Source organism: Eurypyga helias, unplaced genomic scaffold, assembly GCF_000690775.1.
Source record: "Eurypyga helias isolate BGI_N326 unplaced genomic scaffold, ASM69077v1 scaffold5594, whole genome shotgun sequence".
Taxonomy (NCBI): domain Eukaryota; kingdom Metazoa; phylum Chordata; class Aves; order Eurypygiformes; family Eurypygidae; genus Eurypyga; species Eurypyga helias.
The window spans coordinates 90,598-114,064 of NW_010248091.1; the positions used below are offsets into that span (position 1 = coordinate 90,598).

The following is a 23,467-nucleotide window of genomic DNA, read 5'->3' on the forward strand; positions in this document are numbered from 1 at the left end:
AAAAAAAACCAAACCCCAAACCCCTTTGTCTGCTATCCAGGATCTACTATTCGTAGGCATCTACCTTCTGAATTCTTCACAATGCTTTAGGCTCTGCACCTATTATCAGGTCCGTTCACAGTTCAGGAGTGAACACTACATGAGTCTAGAAAACAACCTTTCAGGTCAAAGAGCTAGAACTTTGTAAATTCAGTTTGCTAGCAGGCAAAGGCATCTGAAGAAGGAAAATCTCCTCCACGATAGCTAAGTTCACTCTCATTTTGTGTTTGGTATAGATAAATTTTCTCGTCTCTGATCCCCAAATGCCCTCCACTAAATTCTGAACACTTACCTGAGGCACCCAAGTTAAATGCCCAATATGGGGTCTATAGCTGGGAAAAAGAGACATGGGCATGCATCTCCAGCTCGATCCATTTCTAGTCAAGAATCTTGCAAAAACAATCTTACCAAAGCAACTCCCCTTGAAGTTTGATTATAGCACAGGTAATTGCAGTAATACATCCTAGTTACACTGAACTAGTATATTTCCTAAAGGCACAATTCTCTCTTAGTGTTTCTCTCCAAGTTCCTATTGTGCCTAAAGCCAAACATCTAATTCAGCAAACTCTGAATTGTGTATGTTGAGTGACACACTAATATGAAGTTGAAACAGCTTCACAACAATTTTTCCATACTATTTACACACACCCAGAAGCTTTAAGACAGAAGATGGATGTGTCTGAAATCACAGGGATATGAAGACAAAAAAACCCCACACCAGCAATAATTTCTTAGTTTTAGTCACTACTTTTCTGCTTTACAGGTTTATTAATAGAAATATTTTTCTTACTTTAATTAAAATTTATTTTAAAAACCTCAATGAATGACATTACCTCCTGCTGGTTCTCCTCTTGGTCCATTACAATAGGCTGAGTCACAAGCACACCAAGCAAAGTAGCCCAAGTCTCTTCAAACTGAGTACGGCTGATCCATCCTATGGAAACACTCAGGGATAGCCACTTATGTCTTAATACAAACTTGAGCATGGAAAGACATTAAATCTCTGGAAAGGATGCACCATTTTTCATTTCATACCATTTCACATTCAATTCAGCATTTTTTGTAATTACTGCAGTTTACATTTAAACTGCTCTATTTCAGAAAGTGATAAACCCTTCAGAAGGGTGCTGAACATTACTGTATCAGTGGTCCTGTTGGGGATGTTTACTGCATACATTTAAATATTATAATTGTCTAATTTTTGAAGAATTGAGGTCTATCATGTTTACACAAGACAGAACATCATTCAGAAAACTGTGGTATTCTCCCTTCTTTCCTGTGATAATGGGCTGATGATCCAAGAAATCTTCATGCCCTTAAAGTAAAATGATTGAATTACCTAGAAATAGGCAGGCTATTAAAATTCAAGCACTTCTCAAAGGTTTTCCTATCAGATTTTTACCTCTAAAAGATTGCAGAGGATTCCTGAATAATACTCTGCAGTTTATAATAATTATATCTAAAGAATTAAAAATAACAATGTAGTCTTAAGCATTATAGTGATCAAACAGAAATCAGTGATATAGCACAAGTCAGTCAAATATTAACTTGTAGGTCAAGAAAGAGGGAAAAAAAAATTCCATAAAGTATATGGAAAGCTTGATCATTACCCTTGACAGTGTCAGATTCTGTTTTAGAAGTCCTGAATTCTTAAGCCCCACTGCTCTCATTCAGTAAACCTCGACATATCCAGAAGCAATAAAGTGACAGCATCTCATTTAAAATATTGAGCGTGGCACTAAATTCTATTTCTATACTATGCATGACTAAAAAGAATACACATACCCAGAGTATTAATGCGATAGATGAACTCCTTAAAGATTTCTTTTTCTTGAAGAAATTCTACTGGGATTTCAGGAAAAACTGTGCCAAAGTCACCTGCAGGCTTTGGTGACCAGCCTAATTTCCAGACCTGAAGAAACGTAAGAAGTTACTTATCCGAAACAGAAATAGCATCAACATGCCTAGATTACATATCAGGAAGAAATTCTTCACGGAGAGGGTGGTGAGGCACTGGAACAGGTTGCCCAGAGAAGCTGTGGATGTCCCATCCCTGGAAGTGTTCAAGGCCAGGCTGGATGAGGCTTTGAGCAACCTGGTCTAGTGGAAGATGTCCCTGCCCATGGCAGGGGGGTTGGAACTAGATGATCTTTAAGGTCCCTTCCAACCCTAACCATTCTATGATTCTATGACAGCTATAAACATACATGCCCCATTCTAAAGCAATGAGGCATCAGTAAATAAAGTAATTCTCCAAAACAAAACAAAAAAAACCCAAAACAAAACTTTGAGAAACATTAACAATCTAACACAGCAGTATTAGGTTTTGGTTTTTTTTATATTTCTCATTATGAATTAAATACTCCAAGTTTGGACATGAAATCAATTAAGTTCCTGTTACATATTTCAGCTTAGAATTTAAGTGCCAGGTGACTCCTAGATTGTGCAGAAATGCTACTGAAGGTTAGTTAACTCAGGGAAAATAGTTCACATACTATTGATGGCTGAAAAAACAAAGACATCTGAGAGTGGGCAAAAAAGTCTCAATGTAGAAAATCAGTATCTTTTGACATGCCCTCAAAATTAGAGTGCTGAGAAACGGATTTGCATGTATCAGGAAACTCCTTTTGCTCTACCTAATAAGCATCTAGAAATGTTTTTGATAATGGTTTTCAAGTTCACCAAAACAAAGACCTTTCACAGTACTAACAATACGTGGAGATAATCATGAGGTGTTCTTAAATCCATGTTAGGGTGGCCAAAAGCTTGAAATACCTTGTCCACAGGATCCAAGATGAGTTAGGAAAGAACAGTAACATACAACCCAAAAGTACCCGCATGGCATACCATGCTGTGGTACCAGACACAAATACCCCAGTTAGTTCAGACACCTTCGCACCACTGTGGTACTTAGCACAACAGAAAAATTACTGTCAATTCAGGTGTCAAACAAGGTAGCAGTGTAGATTTTGCACTCATTCTAGGGTAAGCATTCCCACTGAACAGGAGGAAATATTAGCCCTAATAAAGAAAGGAAAAGCAAGCAGTGACTTGGGTTCCTTAACTGCCACCTGGACATTCTTTTACATAAGAATATAGGGAGTGACTACGTTCCTTTCTAGTCAAATCTTTGACTCCAAAGTGAACTCTTATTCACTATCTTGACAATGTCTTGCTACTCAATGTATAAAAAGGCAAACTGGCTGATCAAAAAAGGTTGAAGTCCTACTGACACAAAACTTAAGATGCACGACTGCATTTGGTTCTCAAAAAGCAGACAGCTTTTGAAGTCCCGAAAACAAAGCATACCGAACATACCAAGGGAGGTACTCTTGTGTAACTGTTCACTAGAGGCAGTCTCGCTAAACTGATGATGATGTTCTTGAGGACAGGCGTAAGAAACGCTGGGATACTGCCGTTTCTTTTATGTCCCAGTGCCAAGACAGTCTGTAAGCATTCCACCATCTCAGCTACCATTTCACAAGCTGCAGTAATGTGTTTGGTCTCTTTGTTGGGAGAAAAAAAAATAAATTCAGTTTTATGAATCTAGTCAAAAGACAATTTTAAAAGATACAGAAAACAAACAAAAAAAAACTTGATGAAAGAGCATGTCAGCTGCAAGGAACAGAACCACAATAAGGATGTAGACAAAGAAATATTCTACAGTATTCCAGCTAGTGGAAGCTTACTACTACTCCCCTCCCTGCAATGGCTTGCATTGTTTGGCAGTCTCAGTGCTGGGGATTTACCCGTACCTGAGATGTGTTAGCAGAGCAGCTCACATGCTAATCCCTGCCAGAACTGGACACATTGAATAGAGCATTTATTAGAACTTAGTGACCAAATTAATCTGTTTTCTCAGAAAACAAATCTCATACCTGGCTTCATGCTAAGTCTGACAAGCAAGTGATTTCTGTAGATGATGTGGTATCTTACTGTACCAGCATGGCTGGACACGGAAGACAACACTGTCCACACTCGGACTACGCTTGACACCTCAACATAACGTTTAACTTGCAAGAAAGAACAACTATACTTGTTAAAAATAAATGTTTATTAAATATAGAACGATATATCAAATACAAATAAGGTGTCATGAACTCAGTGTTAAAAAAGCAGTAATGAAAAGGGTACCTACAAATATTTCTTAAGGAAGAGTTTAAGGCAAATGAGAATTCACTATTTACTTACTCTGTGTGTTTGAATCAACTTCACCCTCACTTAAGCCTTTTGAAGTGTTCTTCCTTCTTTCAGGACTAAGAAGTTGATTACCAGGCTCAACTGCAACTGAATCAGACAGAAATTTTTAAAAGATACAGCCATTACATATCTCATATTCCATTTTTCTCCTCAAAATCACATAGTAGTCAAATATTTATATCTGCAAGGCATCTGCAAAGTTCAAAAGTAAACACAATTTTAAATTAGAAATTAAAATAGTAAAAATAAATCTGTTAAAGAAATAATTAAAAAGCACTCAGAGGAAATATTCCAGACACTTAGCATTTGATCAGTGATGACTGGCAATTTATTAAGAAAATTTTCTCATATTGGACTCAAAATTCAATTGGACTCACCTGCTTCTATAATAAATCTAATGCAATTAATTAAGGAGCAAGCATATGTCACATTAACTGTAGAAGCCAGCAAATTCCAGAGAGTAGGCTGCTGTAGCGTCAGACAGCAACAATCCAGAGCAGCCTGAAGATCTATACTTAATGGAATCCGGTCATGCATTAAATGCCATGATAGTGCCTGTGCAAAAATAAAAAGTTTCCCATTAATAGCAAATGCTTGTAACAGGACAACTTGCAACCAAAGGTGTTTTAGTTTGGGGGTTTTTTGGCTTTTTTTTTTCTCTGTGTGTGTGCACGTAGTGTCCCCCACAGCTTTGTTTGATTTTTTTTTTTTTAAACTCAGCAATATGTAAAGTTTAACTAGGGAGTTGTATTGATTTTTGATCCCTGAGAGAACAGAATTTATATTAAGTACAAGGAAGTTATGGGCATTATATATGGTCTATGCAGTGTCCCAAAAATCAGTGCAGGGCCATTCCCCCAAACACCAAGATCATTCCATCATTCAACCAACCTCTCCTTGTAAAGAGCCACCCTTGTCCCATAAGCCCATCTCATTTACTCACACAAGTCAAATGAAATAACCACTGAAGATATTTATATGGTAAAGACAAAAAAATTTCCCAGATCTAAAGTTACTCAGTGGTGATCAGTTGAAGTCAAAGTAGTACCCTCTCCCAGCATTTCATCACATCTTAAATTATGCAGTAGTTTCTTACCTCTACTGATGTAACTACGAATTTCAGGATATCATCCTCTTTGTCAGGGGGAACTCGGAGACCAGATGGTAGTTTTGAGAGTAACAACAAATACTGAGCCAGTGCACGACAAAGTGTCATCATAGACTGATACATCCCCTCATCTCCTATAAAATAAGACTGGCTGAAATCTAGCAGTTGAAATTTTTTCCCCCCTCAATACATGTTTTTCAGAATTATTTCTTAAGCACTTTTATGCCAGATAACTTGATTTTTTTTTTTTTTTAAAGCAGTAAGTTCACGTATTCACAAGACAACTGTAAAGTACTTTTGCTGAGGAGAGAATAAACTTAAAAAGACCATTATTTCTATTACCAAAGATATCGTTTAGTTTTTTCCAGTAGGCTGATGGTTCAGTTGGCAATAACGGTTGAAAAACCTGGTGGTTGGCAGGAAGGTTTTGTACAGTGGTAGAGACATGGTCCAGAGTTACCCTCCGAGCTGTTTCAAAGAAGCTACTCTTCTGGTCCCTTGAGATCTCATTCATGCCAAGGCTTAAACAAGGTGCTAACAAACTTAGGTTGAATTCCTGAAATCAAACAGTAAACAAAAAGTAAAGAAATTGCTTTTGAAGAGAAACTAAGTATCTGAGGGAACTTTTCTGGCATACTATGGTAAATTAACAGTTCAGCAGTTAACTAACTCATTATTATGAGCTCTGCTCTATTAGGGTGTAACACCACCACAATTAAGACCATATTTGTTCCCCATTTAAATTCCAACCACTACTGTGCTGGAAAGGGGGGGAGGGGGAGGCAGAGATCAATATGCTTATTCCAAATTTTCAGAACAATACATGAATAAAGCTTCAGGACGACCTGTATACAAGGAATCTTCAAGTAATAAAGTTCTCACACAAGTAAGTCACAAATATTTTTTAAAAAGTTTCCACTACTATTTCTGCATAGCAGCAACAAATGTAGAGAATTTGAACAAAATACTTTCTTTAACAGGCCACAGATAGTAAATCTGGTGTAAAGGACAACTTATATCTGTTAGTAGCATTATAATAAGTAGCACAGATATTTAAATGGTTACAGAAACATCTGACCTTGTAAATGACTGTATGGCAAAATGAGAAGATTATGTAAAAAGGTAAAACTGGACTTTTGTGATTGCAATACAGAAACTGACCTCCACTTCCACTCTATACAGCCAACCTGTACTACTAGAAAGCTACTGCTAGCAACATTGCTAGACACAAATGAAACATACCTACTATTTTAGTTTCCAAAATGAAGTGAAATTCAAGAAATAAGCTACCAATATTATGTAAGTTTGAATTACATTTAAGAACCTAATCTGCTAAGACGAGCAATAAGAACATCAGGAAAAATTACATCCTTTTCAGTTGACTGTGCTTCATCTGATAAAGAAGTTACCTTGCTGGTCATGAAGGAGTTCAGGTCAGGCTGAGGAATTCTATTTACCAGCTCTGCCCCTTCTAGCAGTGCTGAGTCAGACCTGATGCAACATTGCGACCTCACTAGTGACACATACCAGTCCTTTAACAAAGAAAGAAAGAAGTCTATTACACGTTTGTGTTCAGAAAATACAGTTTGGGGGGGCAGGGGGGAACTTGCTCATTGGCATTGAATTGTTTTCTGGTTAAGAGCTCACTAGGCCACGTTAATGTTAAAAAAAAAAAAAAACCAAAACACAGACAACTGGTGAACAGACCATCTTAAAATAGACCAATGGATGTTCAATGGCAAGCTTCCTATTTCCACAGAATCTGAACAGGAAACAAGGAGAAAAAGTAGCTGAACATTTGGCATTAGTGTATGCATGAGGATCCTAAAGCTGAGAAGAATATCTAGAAAAAAACCCTGGAATACTCAATAGTCACACAAACAACACAGTAATAGCAAAAAAACCCACAACACTATATCCAAAGAAGAAAAGTCTTCAGATTCAAATAAATCAGCAGAAGAAGATAATACCTATTCCCCTACCAGGGAACATCTGGACGATGCTCTTATTCATACAGTTTAGTTTTAGGTAGTCCTGTGCAGAGCAGGGAGTTGGATTTGATAATCCTTATGGGACCCTTCCAATTTGAGATATTCCATGATTCTATGAACTACACAGGGGTTGTGGAAAAAGCACACAAAACCCACTTCCTTTGTGCAAGATTTACATTTACAGAGGAAGGAGACTTTCTGGGTAATTCAAAAGACAGAAAGCCATGGGTAAACGGTTTCTGGGCACAAACAGTGCTTCCTCCTGCTGTCTAAGTAGCTCTCAATCTCTCTCCTAAGTCAATAGGTTTCTCAACTACTTAACAGTCTCTTCCAAACTGTCAGCTAATCAAGTTTTTGCTATCTCAGTTGCATGTTTCATATCACTGCGTATCACTGTAGAACACAAAGGAATGAAAAGGATAAATGATCCATGGGACAAACTAGGAAGGAAGACACCAACCCCAAAAGGCTTGCTCTTAGCCTCCCACACTGCTTTGCAATATGTATATTTAAGTACGTGAAGACCAGAAACAGGTAAGTAGTTATCTGAAAGAAATTTAAAGCTGAGAAGTGGCAATGGAGAAGTAATGCTGAATTTCCAAGAGACAACCAACAGCTTTCAGCAAGTGAATAAAACTGTCACTGCAGTAAACACATCAAGAAAACAAGAGTATATATCTGTCTCTGCATAACCTTATATAAATCTTTCTATTGAAGTTCAGTAGAGAAACAAAGCCTGATAGCTTTTCACAGCATTGTCAACATAAACATGTATGCACATGCTAATTACCATAAGTTCAATGGTCAGCCAATACATATGAAATCATTTGCTGATCAGTGAGTTTCATTGACAACTGAGAACATTAACGCAGGGTAAAAGTAAACTGTACTTAAATATTCTGTAATGAGCAAAAGCTTATTTAGAGCCAAGACACTTCTAGTGACTTTTTCTAAAGATAATCTTACTTTGTCTAGAATTACATTCTCTAAAGCTGGTTGGTCTTCTCCATCTAGTGGGTGGGAGGTAACCAGGGGCGAAGGACTAGTAGTGTCTGGTGCTACCATAAGACGAAACCTATCCAGGAGTGAGTAAAGTCTTTGGTGTCTGAAAATAGAAGAACACATCAGCAGAGAGCTAACTTACTCAGTTTTTTAAACCATTTGAAAACAGAAAGGCATCCAGTGAGCCAGTTCTAATCCTGGAAGAAAAAAGCAGTAGGGCCTTAAGTTTTGTTGGACATATGCAGTCATATGATCCACAACTGCAAATTTCAGCTATCAGTAGCCAAAACAAGTGAACTCAGCACCACCAAAGATTTAAATTCAATTTAGGTTTAAAATTTGCACATGCTTAAGCATAAAATGCCAGCTGTTGAGTTTCTTTATGCAGTAAGATGAATTAGAATTAGTGTACAGACTATTTGAATGCAGATAAATACTCTAACACGCAGCAAACAAGAATCCACTAAAACGGAATTTAAGATTTTTTTAAATAAATACATTAAGAAATCCAGCCTGTGGATTTATGTTACTCTAAGAGGTTTGAGGTTTTCCTTTTGGTTGTTTTATTTGTTTTTGAGAGTTTTTCTTACTCCATTACTGCTATCAAGAACATGTATAAAGTAATTTGAAGATTCTGGATGTTTTTCTGAATTCAAATGTGATGTTACCTACGAAGGCATATTAATAGTGATCTACTGCTGTCCTGGGCTTTCGATTCTTTAACCCTACTTCTTTCAGTCAACAGCTATTAACTTCAAATAGCAATGACATCAAAGGAGTATATGAGGCTCTTTCAACTACTGTTATAAAAGGAGAAAATTATTCAGTTGGACTTTTAAGCAGCTGGGTTACTAAACAGTTAAAACTTTGAAGACAGCTGCCTAGGAAAAATAAAAATAATAAATTTAAAAAAGGCAGCCCACCCAGCTTGGACCCACAAAATTTTGCACAACTTTATCTTCCTCAAAGTTGTTTCAGTAGTGTAGTTTCTGTCAAGGAATTAATTTGTGGTTGCTGTCTTCCAAAAGTTAAATACTGGGTGGGATATGGGAAAGAGAATTTGATGTCTTTAGCTTGCTTTAGTTCTTAAGCACACTTCAAATTCAACTCATTCAACACAACTGTGTTTGTGCCAGAATACACCTGCAACTTGTAAAGAGAGGTTTTACACCTGTTTTATCTTCAGAAACGATCACTATCTTTAAGAAAAAACCCAAACACAGGAAAAGAGAGAGTTAACACAACTAGTATAGGACACTACTTCGTCTGGCATTTTAACATATATTGGTATTCTTTACCTTGTTGCTAATCCACTGTTTTGAAGGTATTCCTGAATTCTGTCCAGTTCTTCAACTGGTAACTGGGTAATGCTGTTCTATAGGAAAGAGTTACAAGAATTTTTCTAAGACAAAAATGAGTAAAACATAGGGAAGTACTTGGAACAGATCAGGTACATTATAGGCAGATGAACTGAAATATAGACATTTCTTCACTAAAACGGCTGTCAAGCACTGGAACAGGCCTCTCAGGCAAGTGGTTGAGTCACCATCCCTGGAAGAGTTTAGAAGATGTGTAGACATGGTGCTTCAGGTCATGGTTTAGTGGTGACTTGGCAGTGTTAGGTTAACAGTTGAACTTTATGATCTTAAATCTTTACCAATCTAAATGATTCTATGATTCACCTATCTATATATTAAACTAAAATAAATTCTTTCCAATTAAACATACAACCTCATATTTTGATGTACTTTTAAATTAGCATAATAAACTTGATTATATTGCTAGCACTACCCAATCTTCGCTACAAGTGAATATATTTCTCTTTACCTGTAACGTTGCAGCCAAAAGCATTTCTACTCGACGGCAAGCCAGTGTGTCAACCATGCGAGCAAGCACACGGAACGGAGTACACAGAAGCTTATCAACATACAGTGTTAAGACAGCCCCAGACTGGCTGAGATGTATTCCCTCCAGGCACTGTAAAGTCTTCTTCAGAGTTGTGGGCTAGATGTTGAAACAAAACAGACAAAAAAACCCCATTCAAGTGGAATACAAAGATCTTAAAGTGAAAGGGTAAAGCATATAGAAAAAACCATAGCAGACAACTAGCTGATCAATACCACCATCTATATATGAAGACGTCTGAATTAGTGTACATATTAAATAAGTCAATAAGTTGATGTTTAACTGTAAAAGCTTTCTTTTACAAAGAGTAAGCATAAAGCAGAGAGCAAAACTTCTAGAGAAAAAAAGCTAGAGACGCAAAGGTGGAATTGTAGAAAGCTCTGAAAACAATGAGAAGCTTCAACTCTTGCTATAAGAGGGTAGGAACATGAGCATAGTCTAGAGAAGAAACACTACAGAAATTCAGATAAGCATTAGGGATTTTTTTTGAGCACGTTTAATCATAGAATGCCATCATAGCAGCCATAGCAATGGCTACTCAGGATTAAAAGGGGGTGCAAATAATTTCTATAAAATATGAGCACCAATCCATCACCAATAATCTAAATGGAGAAACATAAAACCAAACTAGCTGGACTTGTGCAACCAGTCTTGTTTTAGAGCAGACTGTAAATATCAATTAATTTAATTTTACTGACTTTTCTGATAATCACCAAACATTCCACAGAATGACTACATCTGCCATTCAGACATTCAGCTTAGTTCATTCTACTGATTCTCAGAGACTAAAGCCCAGATTCATCTCACCTAACTTCATAAATTCTTGGTGAGGGGCGGGGGGAGGAGGGGTTGTGCGGTGTGGAGCAGGAAGGCAAGAAGCTGGGAAGGGACATAACCAGGACAGATGACCCAAACCGGCCAAGCTGCTCAGGAGCTGGCTGGGCATTGGTCAGCAGATAATGAGCAATTGCATTGTGCATCTTATTTTGTATATTTTTATCATAATTATTTTCCTTTTATTTTCTGTCCTATTAAACTATCTCAATCCACAAATTTTGCTTCCCCATATGTCCCCGTTCTCTCCTTTATCCCTCTGGGAGCGGGGAGGGAGTGAGTGAACAGCTGTGTTGTGTTAGCTGCCTGCTAAAAGGGGAAAACAAAACAGTCCTTTTGGTGGCCATTGTGGGGCTCAAACCCATGACCCTGAGATTAAGGCTCATACTCTACCAACTGAGCTAGCCTGGCCCTTGAAGAGAAGGGGAAAGTGAAGAAGAAAGGGAGGGTGAAGGAGTGGGGGAAAAGTGTCCCTGCTTGCCTCCCCCATAGATTGGTTCTCTGAGGAAAAAAGATAAAGACTAATACTTTCCAACAGATGGCTCCTGAAGTACAGAGATGATAGCAATGCCAAGAACAAATACCAGATGAAGTGCACAAAATCCACGTGGTGGAAATCTCTCTCTATATATATAGATATATGGAAAATTAACTCAATCCCAGCCAAAACCAGGACACCAGGCTACCCAGGGTGCAGTAGCATCTCCCTGCTTTAGCTCTAAAGGACGCCCAGGAGATTATATTTCCCACCTAGTAAGATTAAGAGGGATGCATACCACCTTACATTCCCTATAAAACATCATCCACCACGCCTCTCAATTTGAGAACTAAAATCATCAACAGAAATGATACATTGAATTTCTGAAGCAGTATTTCCCTAACCAACAGGCTACAACATGTGGGGTAGATCAACAGGGAAGGCATGAGCTTGCAAATTATTTTTAATGTTGTTAGGGCCTCTGAAGATAGACTGGTTACTATTCCTGCTTCTGTAGTTTGTAGTTCCATTATTTATGCTACCAGGGTGCTGAAATCAAAGACAAAAGTTACAGCTTTCATTTACTCTTCAGATATTTATTATGCGTGAGTAATACCCAGGAACGAAGAAAAGCAGCTTAACCTACTCGAATTCATAGATTTGATAGAGTGGGACACATCTGATACTGAAGGTGCACATATAAGATTCACTGTTTGCATTTTTAAAAGAAGTGACTTCAAAAATAAAATCAGAAGTTGATAAGTGACCCAGAAATGTCAGAATTTGCATACTTATCAGTTAAACTTATGCTGAAATAAGTGACTTTATTCTTTAAAAGAAGTCAAAAAGTTACTTACAGCTGCAAGATTCTCACATCGTGATTGAATGGCCTGGATGAAGAGACCACTGGCTGCTGAATTCCTGTGAACAGCACTAATAAAGTCTTGTACTGGAGGCTCATGGGACAAATTAATCAGGTCTTGAACATGATTCACAATAAGCCAGGTCAAGTGTTCGGAATCATGTAGGTTTTGACACTAAAGGGGAAAAATTAAATTCTGATTCCAGTAATACCCACATTAAGCATTTAACTACTAAAAACTTCACCTGACAGCATGAAGTTTAAAATATATTACTGGTAGCTATTTTACAATAGCAGCATAAAGTGTCTATATGTTAACATTACTATAAATGTTTTTACATTACAGTTTTTCCAAATGTTTTTGATCCTGTTGCAAATTAAGGGATTTATAATTAATTTATAAATTATTAATTTTTAGAACCACTAAAAATCTGGTTAGAAACAAGTAAACTGAGAAAGCCAATTCAAACATTCCACTTTTAACAAAATGCTGTTTGAAATAAACAAGTACACACAGAGTTTTCTTGTAAAATGCAATTTTCATTGAGGCTTCTCTTTAAAGATTTCTTATTACTACTGGACTTAAAAACAAGATGAATAATTTCTGGAAAGCAAATCCAAAAAGACACGTCAATAATTAATTTTTAACCTACAGGGGCTATGTGCATTTCAACAAGCAGTGCAGCTCAACATGAAGAGATCTGTAGAGCTAACCAGATGACGCCACTCCCCAGTAGAGAGGTTTTAGGAAGGGTTACCTTTGATTACCTCAAATCTGATTCTGGTGACTGAACATCCATTCGTATTTTAAGTGCTTCTTACATAGCTTTTGGTTTAGATAAATCAAAGGAATGCAGTTTGTTTGCCCCAAAACTGCTCTGCAATGCAAACTGAAGTACTAGGAACTTCAAGAAAATTCACTTCAAAAGTTCACCGATGTTAAGTCGTCTAACGCTGCTTAGTGTGCTCGTAGCACTGCACAAGTAAGGGATATGATACCCCATAGCTGTTTCTCCTCTGAACTGAGCATTCTCTTGCCTTGTAAAGGATATCTTGTGGCTAATAGAATTAAAATGCCAAATGAGGTCATACCTTAGCTTACAGAAGCACCACCTGAAAGTAAACTGACTAGTTGCCCAAGACTTCGTTTTTCACTTGTGAACCAGACTCAGTAATTGCATATCAGTAATAAAAGACTGCCAGCACAATAAAATTGTTCAAAACTATAGTTATAGAATACAGTAATTCAAAACTTACAACATAGTCACAAAAAAGAATGAGCGCTCCTCTTCTCACTATCTCTCGATTGCACATGCCACGTTTAGATTCTGAATCCGATTCATCACTGTCTCCAGATATCTGAGGGCTAAGCAATTTAGTAGTAGAAAGACTGTGTCTCCTGCAAGAAACACATTACATTTTGTTATTTTATTACTGTGGCTACTGAAAGATTAACAATCAAATTGCTTGGAATATCTTACCAATGCCCTTACACAGTATTTATTTTCCTAGAAACTTCATTCAAGCATAACACTGCTTTAAAGCAGACCCTTAGTTTTTCATCAGCTCTTTTCTTTCTAGCAATTCTAGTATCAATTTTTTGTTTCATGCTTTTTACTTTCTTGGACAGTCTGAAGAATTTCTGAAGAACTAAACAGGTTATTTAAAAGAAAAACATGGGATATAGCATCTCTGGTAGGATAACAGAACCTAATCGTATTTTTTTTCCTCAAGCAAAACCAGTGTTCTTGAGTGCTGAGCCTAATATCAGATCTAAAGTGATGCCTGATCCAGAAAAATAGAGGTGATATTGGTAAATTAGTTAAAAAAAAAAAGGTAACTGCAATAAATAGCAGGTTGCCCTACTTTGCTCACAAGCCTGGTAATTTCGTGTTTGCTCAAATTAGAATAATACTTATTCACATCACGAGGTTGAACTGAGGCAAGAATCTCACATCTGAGCAAGTACTGATCCCCTCATGTTGTAGAACAAGATTAGTCTTCCCTAACACTCACAAGCATCAGAAATCTCTCTCAAGTCAGTTGTTAATCTCCCTCTACAGCTAACACCTAGGGATACCCACCCACATAGGGTATATCCTCCTCATGCCCAGAGGGTAAATCATTCCAGTGCCTGACAGGTGGGACGAACTAACTTCAGACCAAGAGAACATCAATTATAGACCAAATCTCCAAATTTCAGACAAGTAACTTTAATTGAAGTTACTATGGTGTTTGTTGCTAATGAAGCAGCACGGTGCTGATGCTATGTTGGGACAGCATTTAGTAACAGTCCCACTGGGAACAGATATAACTATAGCTACAGTTATACTGATCAGACTGTATTTTCATAAACACAACAGTGTATCATCTGCACTGGCTGGTTACTTGCTAGAAGGTGAAATATGAAGTCCCCATAAAAATGTGAAATATGAAATACAGAGTCTTTTGTTCTGGTTATGCCCATAATTCTAATTCAAAGTAGTACACTCAAGAAGGTTTCTTGGCTTAAAAGTGGAGAGATTGCCTGGCAGTTCTTCTGAGAAACAACTGAGTGTGGGACACATTTCCTTAGCTTGAAAGACACACTGATATCAGAACAGACAGTATGTATTCACTTAAAATAAATGTAGAGCTACCTATTTCAGAGAACAAACAGTACTATCAACAGGCTTAGCAAATAAACAGCTAGATTTAATGTATTTTTAGCAAATATAATTATGAGAGACCTTATCACTCCCTACAACTACCTGAAAGGAGGTTGCAGAGAGGTGGGGGTTGGTCTTTCCTCCCAAGTGATGTGATAAGAAGAAACGGCCTCAACTTGCACCAGGGGAGGTTTAGACTGGATATTAGGAAAAATGTCTTTACAGAAAGGGTTGTCAGGCACTGGAATGAGCTGCCCAGGAAGGTGGATGAGTCATCATCCCTGGAGGTATTTGAAAATGTGTGGACAAGGTGCTGAAGGACATGGTTTAGTGGTGGCATTAGCAGTTTTAGATAATCAAGTCCAATTAACCTTCAAAGTCTTTTCTAATCTAAAAGATTCTATGATTTAATGAGACACTACTACTACCAGGGATCAAAAGCAACTCTTACTTTGGGGTTTGATGCACTTCTGACCACCAGTTGTAGTTGGTATAATTCACAAGAAGCAGGATTTGACACCAGAGGAGAACTAAAGAAGGATGTGTGGGAATCATGGACTGTACAAGGTCACTCAAACTTTCAAGGGTATAGAAACTACCATCAGAGCCATCTCCTGTAAAAAGTCTGGTGGCTGCAGCTGTGATTCTTCTAAACATCCCTGAAAAACATAAAAGCATCTTACAGTAACTATGCTCTAGTCCAATTTACGAAGTTTTAAAATTATTTAGGGTACCCTGAGAATAAAAACCTTGTTTCATAAACCACTGTGATTTATGAAGGAAATAAATCCTTTATGAAGGAAGATATATCCTAAGAAGTTTTACAAAAGTAAGGCAAGCCATGGAGTTTGCCCAAGGACAGTGTGTAAACCAGTAATGATCAGCTCCCAGACCCAATAAATAATGCTTTAGATAAACTAGAATTGTAATGAAACCTGTCTTATCAACAACTTCTGTCCAGCATCAAAAATTTGTTCTGATACATGAAAGCCTTAAATTTAAAACTGTTAACTATAGAACAGGATTTTGGTTTTATGTTGTTGTTTTGTTTATAAAGTAAAACACACATTTTAATTAGGAACCATGCTGTTACTACTATTCTGCATCATAAGGAAGATCGCTTACAAGTATCCTACTTCAGATGAAGGCTTCCCAAACACATCTGGTTGAAACTAAACTGATACCCTTTAGTCCAATTTCTAAGTGCAAAAAGTAGACATTGAAGTGGAGAAAAGTCACTACCCTGCACACTGAACACTCAGCACAAAAGCTGAATTTTCCTTTCTCACTTGCTGATTCTGCATTCATATACCAGAATGAAAGGAGGAAAAACAAGGAAAATGGACAAACTTAAAAGTTGTCTAATGGTACAGGACTCAGTTTCTATGAGAAGGTCAGATCAGGGAAAATAGTTTCTTCAGAACCTGTCGGAAACCAAAAGCTAACCAGACTAATGAAGATCTGTAACGCTGCTTGCTTACATTGCCAAATATACAGGAGAATGAAGCTGTAAATTCCACAGGCATGTGGACCAGTTTAAGCTGCCCCCAGGACTGATAAACACACAATGTAAATAGCAAAGAACAGGAAAAACAAGCGAGTTTCAAAACTCAGGTTCCACTTACTAGCAAAACAGTGCTATTCCCATTCCAGTTTCCTGCATTTGCAGTACTTGCACCATCTAGTGACTTTTCTACAGCCACGAAAGCCACCACACGCTAATCTCACTTTTTCTATGACTTCTATGTCTACTAACTTCCAAGTAGCAGAATGAATATATTCTTTCTAATCTGGTAACTTCCTATAGTTGAAAACATAGGAATCAGCAATGCTTACATTTTGAAAAACTAACAGCTGAGAGAACAAAACAAGTAGAAAACAGGTTAAAAATGATAGAACACATATCTGGGAACCTAGACTAAAGTGGCTATAAGCCACACCTGTAGTTAGGAGAATGACTTACAGAAAAAGAATAGAGGCTTTAATAGAACAGAAGTGCATCACAAAACCAGGCACTCAGTTAACCCTAAGCCTAAACCTGTAAGAAAATGCTGTGACATACAAATACAGCTCAGGCATCTGAACAACTTTCCTTCTCTTCTGTACAAGGTAACCACATTATTGATAGCACTTAGAGCTGATCTGTAGTCTTAGATTAAATTAATTTCTAGAGATCATGCAGCACACATATCCCAGTGCTCTGCATGAGCATCATAATATTTAATTCTAATTTTGCATTAAAAACTTCCACATAGTTCCTGGCAAGACTCACAGTGCAGCTAGGAGCCAGTTGCTGTAGCAGAACGGGCCAAGCTTCCTTTTCCATTATCTCCAGCTCCCACTGTGGAAGAACCCACCTGCTTCATTTCTATCACCAGCCTGACTTTGATTTCATTGGCCCTGGCTTGACACCATTTAACCAGTCACTCCAAATCACCTTTTCTTAATTTGTTATAGTACTTGTTTCAAACGTTGCTCCACAGCAGCAATAGTAAACACACTTTAGTTGTAAACAGACACACAGGAAAAGAGAACCATCACCCACTATATCCAGAGACTTGTGCTCTAAATCAGGCTTAAAACAAAAACCAAGGAAGGGCCTGGTAAGCACTGCCATATTTTGTGCTTCCACTCAAAATCCTGAAGTCTTTGGAGCAACAACCTAGGTTAGGAGGACTCAATTTCTTAAATCAGTGTTCTCTGACAAGTCAAAAGACAAAACATCATTCACCACGGCTGCACAAACCATCACAAAATAACTCAATTGGTTTCCCATTCACTTTTCCACCTGTTACTGAAGACTAGGAGGAGTAAAGCTATTGAAAGTTAAAGCAAGGCAAAGCAGGAGCTTTGATAGAGAATGAGCTGAAGACCCAGAACACTTCCATCAGCACCTGATTTTATAGCTGTATGTACAATACTATGTTTGCAAGCAGCAGCTGGTAGCAGTGACAGGAACAGAACTAGGGGGTTTTCTCCTTTAAAAAAGGACTCTGAATTCTGTGGGAAGACCTTAGAAAGAAAAGATTACAGGTTACTGGGGCACAGTGGAGCACAGAATAATGTTATGTATATCTAATAACAGTATTATGAATGCACTTTCTTTTGTTAATTTATATCTGTTAATTAATGAAATACTAACTCCTATTTTAAAGATGGGGCCACGGAATGTAAAATTCCTTGTCCCATACCTGTGAAGAAGTCTACAAAGAACCAGGGACTTGTCACAAGACCTTTCAAAATGTGGCCAACTACTGTAATCCAAGGCTGGATTTCAGCTACAGGGTAAAAATCAGGATGCAAAGAGGACAGTAACAGTAAAGAAAGAATAAAAGAATGGGAAGATAGTCTTACTTTCCTAATAGTGGCACTAAGGAATCAGGCTAACAACTAATGAATTATTAAAGTGCCAGGGACTGTGTATCTAGCAGAAGACATCTAAGGCAGAATTCCCAAACCTGAAGAATGGAGCTCAAGAGCAGATAGCTGGAACAGTATTACCTTTTGTACATTTTTAGTTTTCGTTGTGTGTTTGGCTTTTTTTTTTTTGTAGTTTTTATGAATTATGACAAAGAACAGGAACCTACCTTGTCATAAGTCTGAACCAGTAGTCTGTAACTCAGTATTTTAAGCTTGGACATACCTACCAACCTCCAAATTGAGAGAAACCATGAGAAATACAGGCATAAGTTTCACAAGTTATGTATCTTCAGACTAGAACATTTTACACAGTTAAAAGGAGAGATGAAAAGTCAGTAGTTACATTTCATTCCACAAGCTAAAAATGTGCCCTGCATGCATGGGCACAAAGTTTGGGAGGTTCTTTATACTTAGTAGAAAAGAATGTCTTTAGCACCTATGTATTGCTTCTCAGTAGCTCAACGCATTCAACAACTGTCAACTGTGTCAACTGAAAAACCACCCTAGCACTGCCTGCTACAACACAAGGCATTGATTAAAGTATTACCTGATTTGAAGATATGTATTAAGCACATAAGCAATGTGCCCAGCTCCTGGCAGTAGAAAGTATGTTGCTGCTCATTCATGTCCACTTTCAATTGTTTAGTAACAATATCCTCCAGTAGAATGCCCACCAGTTGTAGTAAGAACCTTGAAAACACACGTGTACAATCAACAGAAAACTACCAATGCAACATTTTTCAGAATGAGATGATGTTTATCTATGAAACTCAATAATTTGAAAAATAAAACATTAAATCCCTGTCCATTTATCCTAAATAAGACACTAAGTTAAATGCTACCGAACAAGTTGACCTAAAACAAGTAGAATGCTATAAGTACGGAGAGATGACCACAAGCACTTCAATAATTACATGTTGGATCTGGGTTACCTACTCATCAGCTGAATTCATAAGAGCATACACAGACCAGCCCATCTCACACAGCAAACAGTCAGATTGCTATGGTGTCTTTGTAGTGATTTGCAGTGAGCTAAAACCACACCATGACAGTTAGCGCAGCTCAGGTGAGGTGGAGTAACTCAGCAAGTAACAGTAGTTCAGCTATTTATTTACAGCCTCATCTATCCATACTCTACCACACAGGTTCTATATCAAACCTCCAGCCAATGGTGTAAGGGGGTGGGTGGCAACAAACATGTCAACATAATGCCACTGCTATCTCTCCATACTTCTTTTGCCTGAAGTGTGTCACACTGACAGCATGGGAAGCAACTAGACAAAGCCAACTCTTTAAAAATAGGAAATAAAGAGGACTAACTTAATAGATTTGAAGCTATCTGCTGCCAAAATTCTTGTACAGAACCTGGGCTAAGGTTGATGACTCATCTTTCAGACCCCACACGGAGGAAGGAAAGAAGGGGTTAAGCAGTTAAAATTTTGGACCTGATTTTAATAAATCTCATCACCCTATGTCCATTTCATTATTCCTTCCTGCACACACACTCCTCCCATATCAACTTACTAACAGCAGACTTTAAGATTTCTGAGAAATCACAAATAATGTTATCTAAGAGGAATAATCTTTCTCCTAAGTTACTGAAGGGACAACATACCTAGAAAACGTCTCTTCAGGGAGATATTTAGCCTGTTTAACCTCAGCGCAATCCTCTGGTGCAGACGTGTTATTTTCTCCACATCTCAGTCTGTTAATCACTTGACATGAAATTAAATATGGTGAAAAGGAAAGCTCTTGTATACGGGATAGAACAATGTCTTCTGTTGACTGTGAAATCAGAACTCTGAGGATAGCTAAAATTCCAGAAATCCATAGCTGGACAGTGCTCACTGATGCCTAACATAAGCACAGAAAAGCAGAAAATTGAATACATTTGAAGTTATTTTTTAATACATTGCTATATTGTGTTGTTTAACATTTTCATTAACTGTTGTATAAAGTCAGACCCTTTTGAGAATGGAGCACGCAGAAAATAACTTTTATGTCCAGGTCATCCAAAATGCCATTCTTGTGACTGTCAAGCATACATTCATTTGTTAAATGTTCTCTCAACTAGAAAAATGGTACTAAGACTTGCATAAGAAAAATGTGATTTACCTATTAGATTGCATTCTAGAATTTATTTTAACAATATGTTTCTCAACATTCCTGATCCTCAAAATACAAAATGAAGCTAAGAAATCCATAAGCAGAATGTTCCTGTATAAAGTGCTCCCAGTTGGTAAATCATATTAGCATATCTTTGCTAAAAGCTGCTGCAGGTACTTTAACACCACAACACAAATTAGGAGAGGGAAGCACATCATCTTTTGTTTTGCATGAAAGACACCAGATTCTTTCTCCTCTGGAAACAATTGCTTACCATTGTTTTAGGAGTAACAAACATACTCCTTAAAAGCATGTCCACAGGGCGAAGGGATGAAGGAGCCAAAATTTCAAACAGTGTGTTCAATACTCCCAGAGCATCATGAGAGTCTATATGCATCTGTAAAAACATACAATGCTAACTTGTAGCTATCCACTACAGTTAACTGCAACACAAAATTACCATTTCATGTTTTAAACATTTCTATGACAACCTGTGTGTAGCTGTCCTTTACAGCGCACAATTCAGAGCAACCGAAAGCTATGAAAGGTAAATTGAAGTTTCATTGCAAGCCTTTCTACACAGGAGTTCTGAGATCACGGACAAAAATGTATCATATGAAATACAATACACATACCACAGATTTTATTAGGATAGATATGCCATATTCAGAGAATAAGACCAGAAGGCTGACTTGTCATAAAATTTAAAAACTTTTCTCCTCCCTGCACATCCTACCAGGCATATTTATAGAGAGCAATGCTGGTTGTGAATAAACTTAAGCAGTAGGAGAAAAAAGATTCCTAATCATCCAAAAAGTGAACAGCTAGAATGGTACTGCACTGCAGCAGCAGAGGTAGGACACCTTACCTGATGAGTTTAGATAAATTATACAACAGTCAACTGCAAAATGCAAAGGACTGGACTCAAAACCTGGATGACCCTGTTGTGCTCAAGTAGTTCGACAGTTGATCACATGCACAGATTCATATAAAACAGCAATTTCTATTTGCCAGCATTTTAGCTTTGGTCAAAAAACATTGTCTGATCTGCAAATAACTGCCCACTCTCCCCAGCCACGAGATCTCCTCATGGGAGTGGGGATCTGCTGTCATGGAGTAAAGAACATTAAGGGCATAATTTCCTGGTTTTCCTTTTTATCTTTGAATTATTTCTAACACCAGAAAAGCTGTATTGAAGACAAGTCCTCTGTTACTTAGGGAGCAGCACTGAAAATCTGCCACCTAAAAGGGGTCTTCTTCCCCGATAGAAGGAGCCTGCTCTCCTTCCCCAATGTGCAGTCCAGTAAGACATACGCACACACTGGAGGGAGTCAGCAGAAAGCCACAGGGATGGTTACAGGCTGGGAGCATCTGTCCAAGGCTCAGGGGGATCTTATCAGTGTGTACAAGTACCTGACTAGGGGAAGCGGGAGGAGACCACACAGATGAAGAAGAAAAAGCCAGATTCTTTTCAGTGTTATCCAGTACCAGAATGAAAGACAACAGGCACAAGCTGAAATACAGGAAATTCCATTTAAATAGAATTTTCCTTTGGTTTCTGCCTGTGAGGATGCTCAGACACTGGAAGAGGTGGCCAAAGAGTTTATGGAGGCTCCATCTTTGGAGACTATCAAAACTTGACTGGATATGGTACTAAGCAACCTGCTCCAGTAGACCCTGCTTTGAGGGGAAGATAATACCCTAGAGGTCTGTTTCAACCTCAACTGTTCCATGATTCTGTGATTAATTAATGCAGTTTCAAACTGTCTTTTCATTTTCCTCACTAGGAAAAATAAAGCAATTAGACTCACTGCATTTATGTAGAATAATTTTGATATTCTATAAACATGGGAGAGTCTTCACACCATTTAATAAGTGGTCTAATATAATCATGCAGGAGAAGTAGAAAGAACTTTCCTTTGGAAACAGCCTCAAAGGTATTACACATTTCATGCACTTAAACATGACCTTCATCACTTCAAAGACTTGGTTTACATTGCAGTAATTGTTTTCTTCCGACATGGCAACCACATTTTCAACAGGATCTGCCTTCATATAAAAAAAAAAATCAAATACCCAAAGCAATTATTGACACTTAGATGATAACAATTATTTTAGATGTTTATAGATGAAGAAAACTCATGTAACAACCTGTTGTTTTGCAAGCATTGGGAGAATAATGTCAGCTATTTGCCGGGACAATCTTTTCCATTTGTCTTCATTTTCTTTATGACACTGTTGCAATACTAAGATGAACATTTCTAGCACCTGTGGAAAAGTCCAAAAGAATGCAAGTAAACACCCATACTAACAGGAAACGTTTAAGTTACACTGTAGTGGGAAAAATATGCCTCTTTTCATCCATCTGCCAAAAGCAAAAAGCAAAGAAACACGCATGAGAAACCACACAACATTTTCAAAGCCCCATTTTCAGGTTAAAAGCTTGTTCTTAGTTACGACTTTTTTCGTTCAGAGTTTTCCAGTTAGCTTTTTTTTTTTCCCTAGCTTATGAAAGTTTTAGTCCTTTTTAAATGGCATTTGCCAAAAAACTACTCAAACAACTGGAAAAAGGATAGTAGACCTAAATGCCACATCACATACTCAAAGAGGGGAGGAAGAGGGAAATTTCCCACAAGTATACACTTCCTTTATTCTAGCTCAGTAAAGTTTAAATTTCGTCAAGGAAACAGAACAGACATTTTTATAGAGTTCATTCACTTCAGATAGGTCACTTTGGTATTAAAATTCATGGGAGAGCATAAAATGGAGCACACCACCAGCAAGGATCACTTCTAGTAGCTGAATGTCTAATAGGCTTGAGGGTTATAAAGACCACAGTTTCAAGGATAGTCAGGCCAAAGATACAGCAAGCAG

At 37.7% G+C, this 23,467-nt stretch overlaps 1 protein-coding gene across 1 annotated transcript in view; it reads right to left on the bottom strand.

The window, feature by feature from the left end:
* The window catches only part of HTT (huntingtin), a gene marked incomplete at its 5' end in the record, with an annotated part of 74,525 nt that overhangs the window by 12,851 nt on the left and 38,207 nt on the right, over nt 1–23,467 (bottom strand). Inside the window, 18 exons of the mRNA XM_010150936.1 lie at nt 873–973; nt 1,825–1,951; nt 3,358–3,545; nt 4,231–4,326; nt 4,617–4,794; nt 5,336–5,481; nt 5,690–5,903; nt 6,757–6,879; nt 8,305–8,443; nt 9,639–9,715; nt 10,168–10,344; nt 12,415–12,594; nt 13,677–13,818; nt 15,519–15,726; nt 19,035–19,177; nt 20,103–20,341; nt 20,868–20,990; nt 22,745–22,861. Coding sequence (XP_010149238.1) covers nt 873–973; nt 1,825–1,951; nt 3,358–3,545; nt 4,231–4,326; nt 4,617–4,794; nt 5,336–5,481; nt 5,690–5,903; nt 6,757–6,879; nt 8,305–8,443; nt 9,639–9,715; nt 10,168–10,344; nt 12,415–12,594; nt 13,677–13,818; nt 15,519–15,726; nt 19,035–19,177; nt 20,103–20,341; nt 20,868–20,990; nt 22,745–22,861 — 2,718 coding nt within the window. The remainder of the gene's footprint in view (nt 1–872; nt 974–1,824; nt 1,952–3,357; nt 3,546–4,230; nt 4,327–4,616; nt 4,795–5,335; nt 5,482–5,689; nt 5,904–6,756; nt 6,880–8,304; nt 8,444–9,638; nt 9,716–10,167; nt 10,345–12,414; nt 12,595–13,676; nt 13,819–15,518; nt 15,727–19,034; nt 19,178–20,102; nt 20,342–20,867; nt 20,991–22,744; nt 22,862–23,467) is intronic.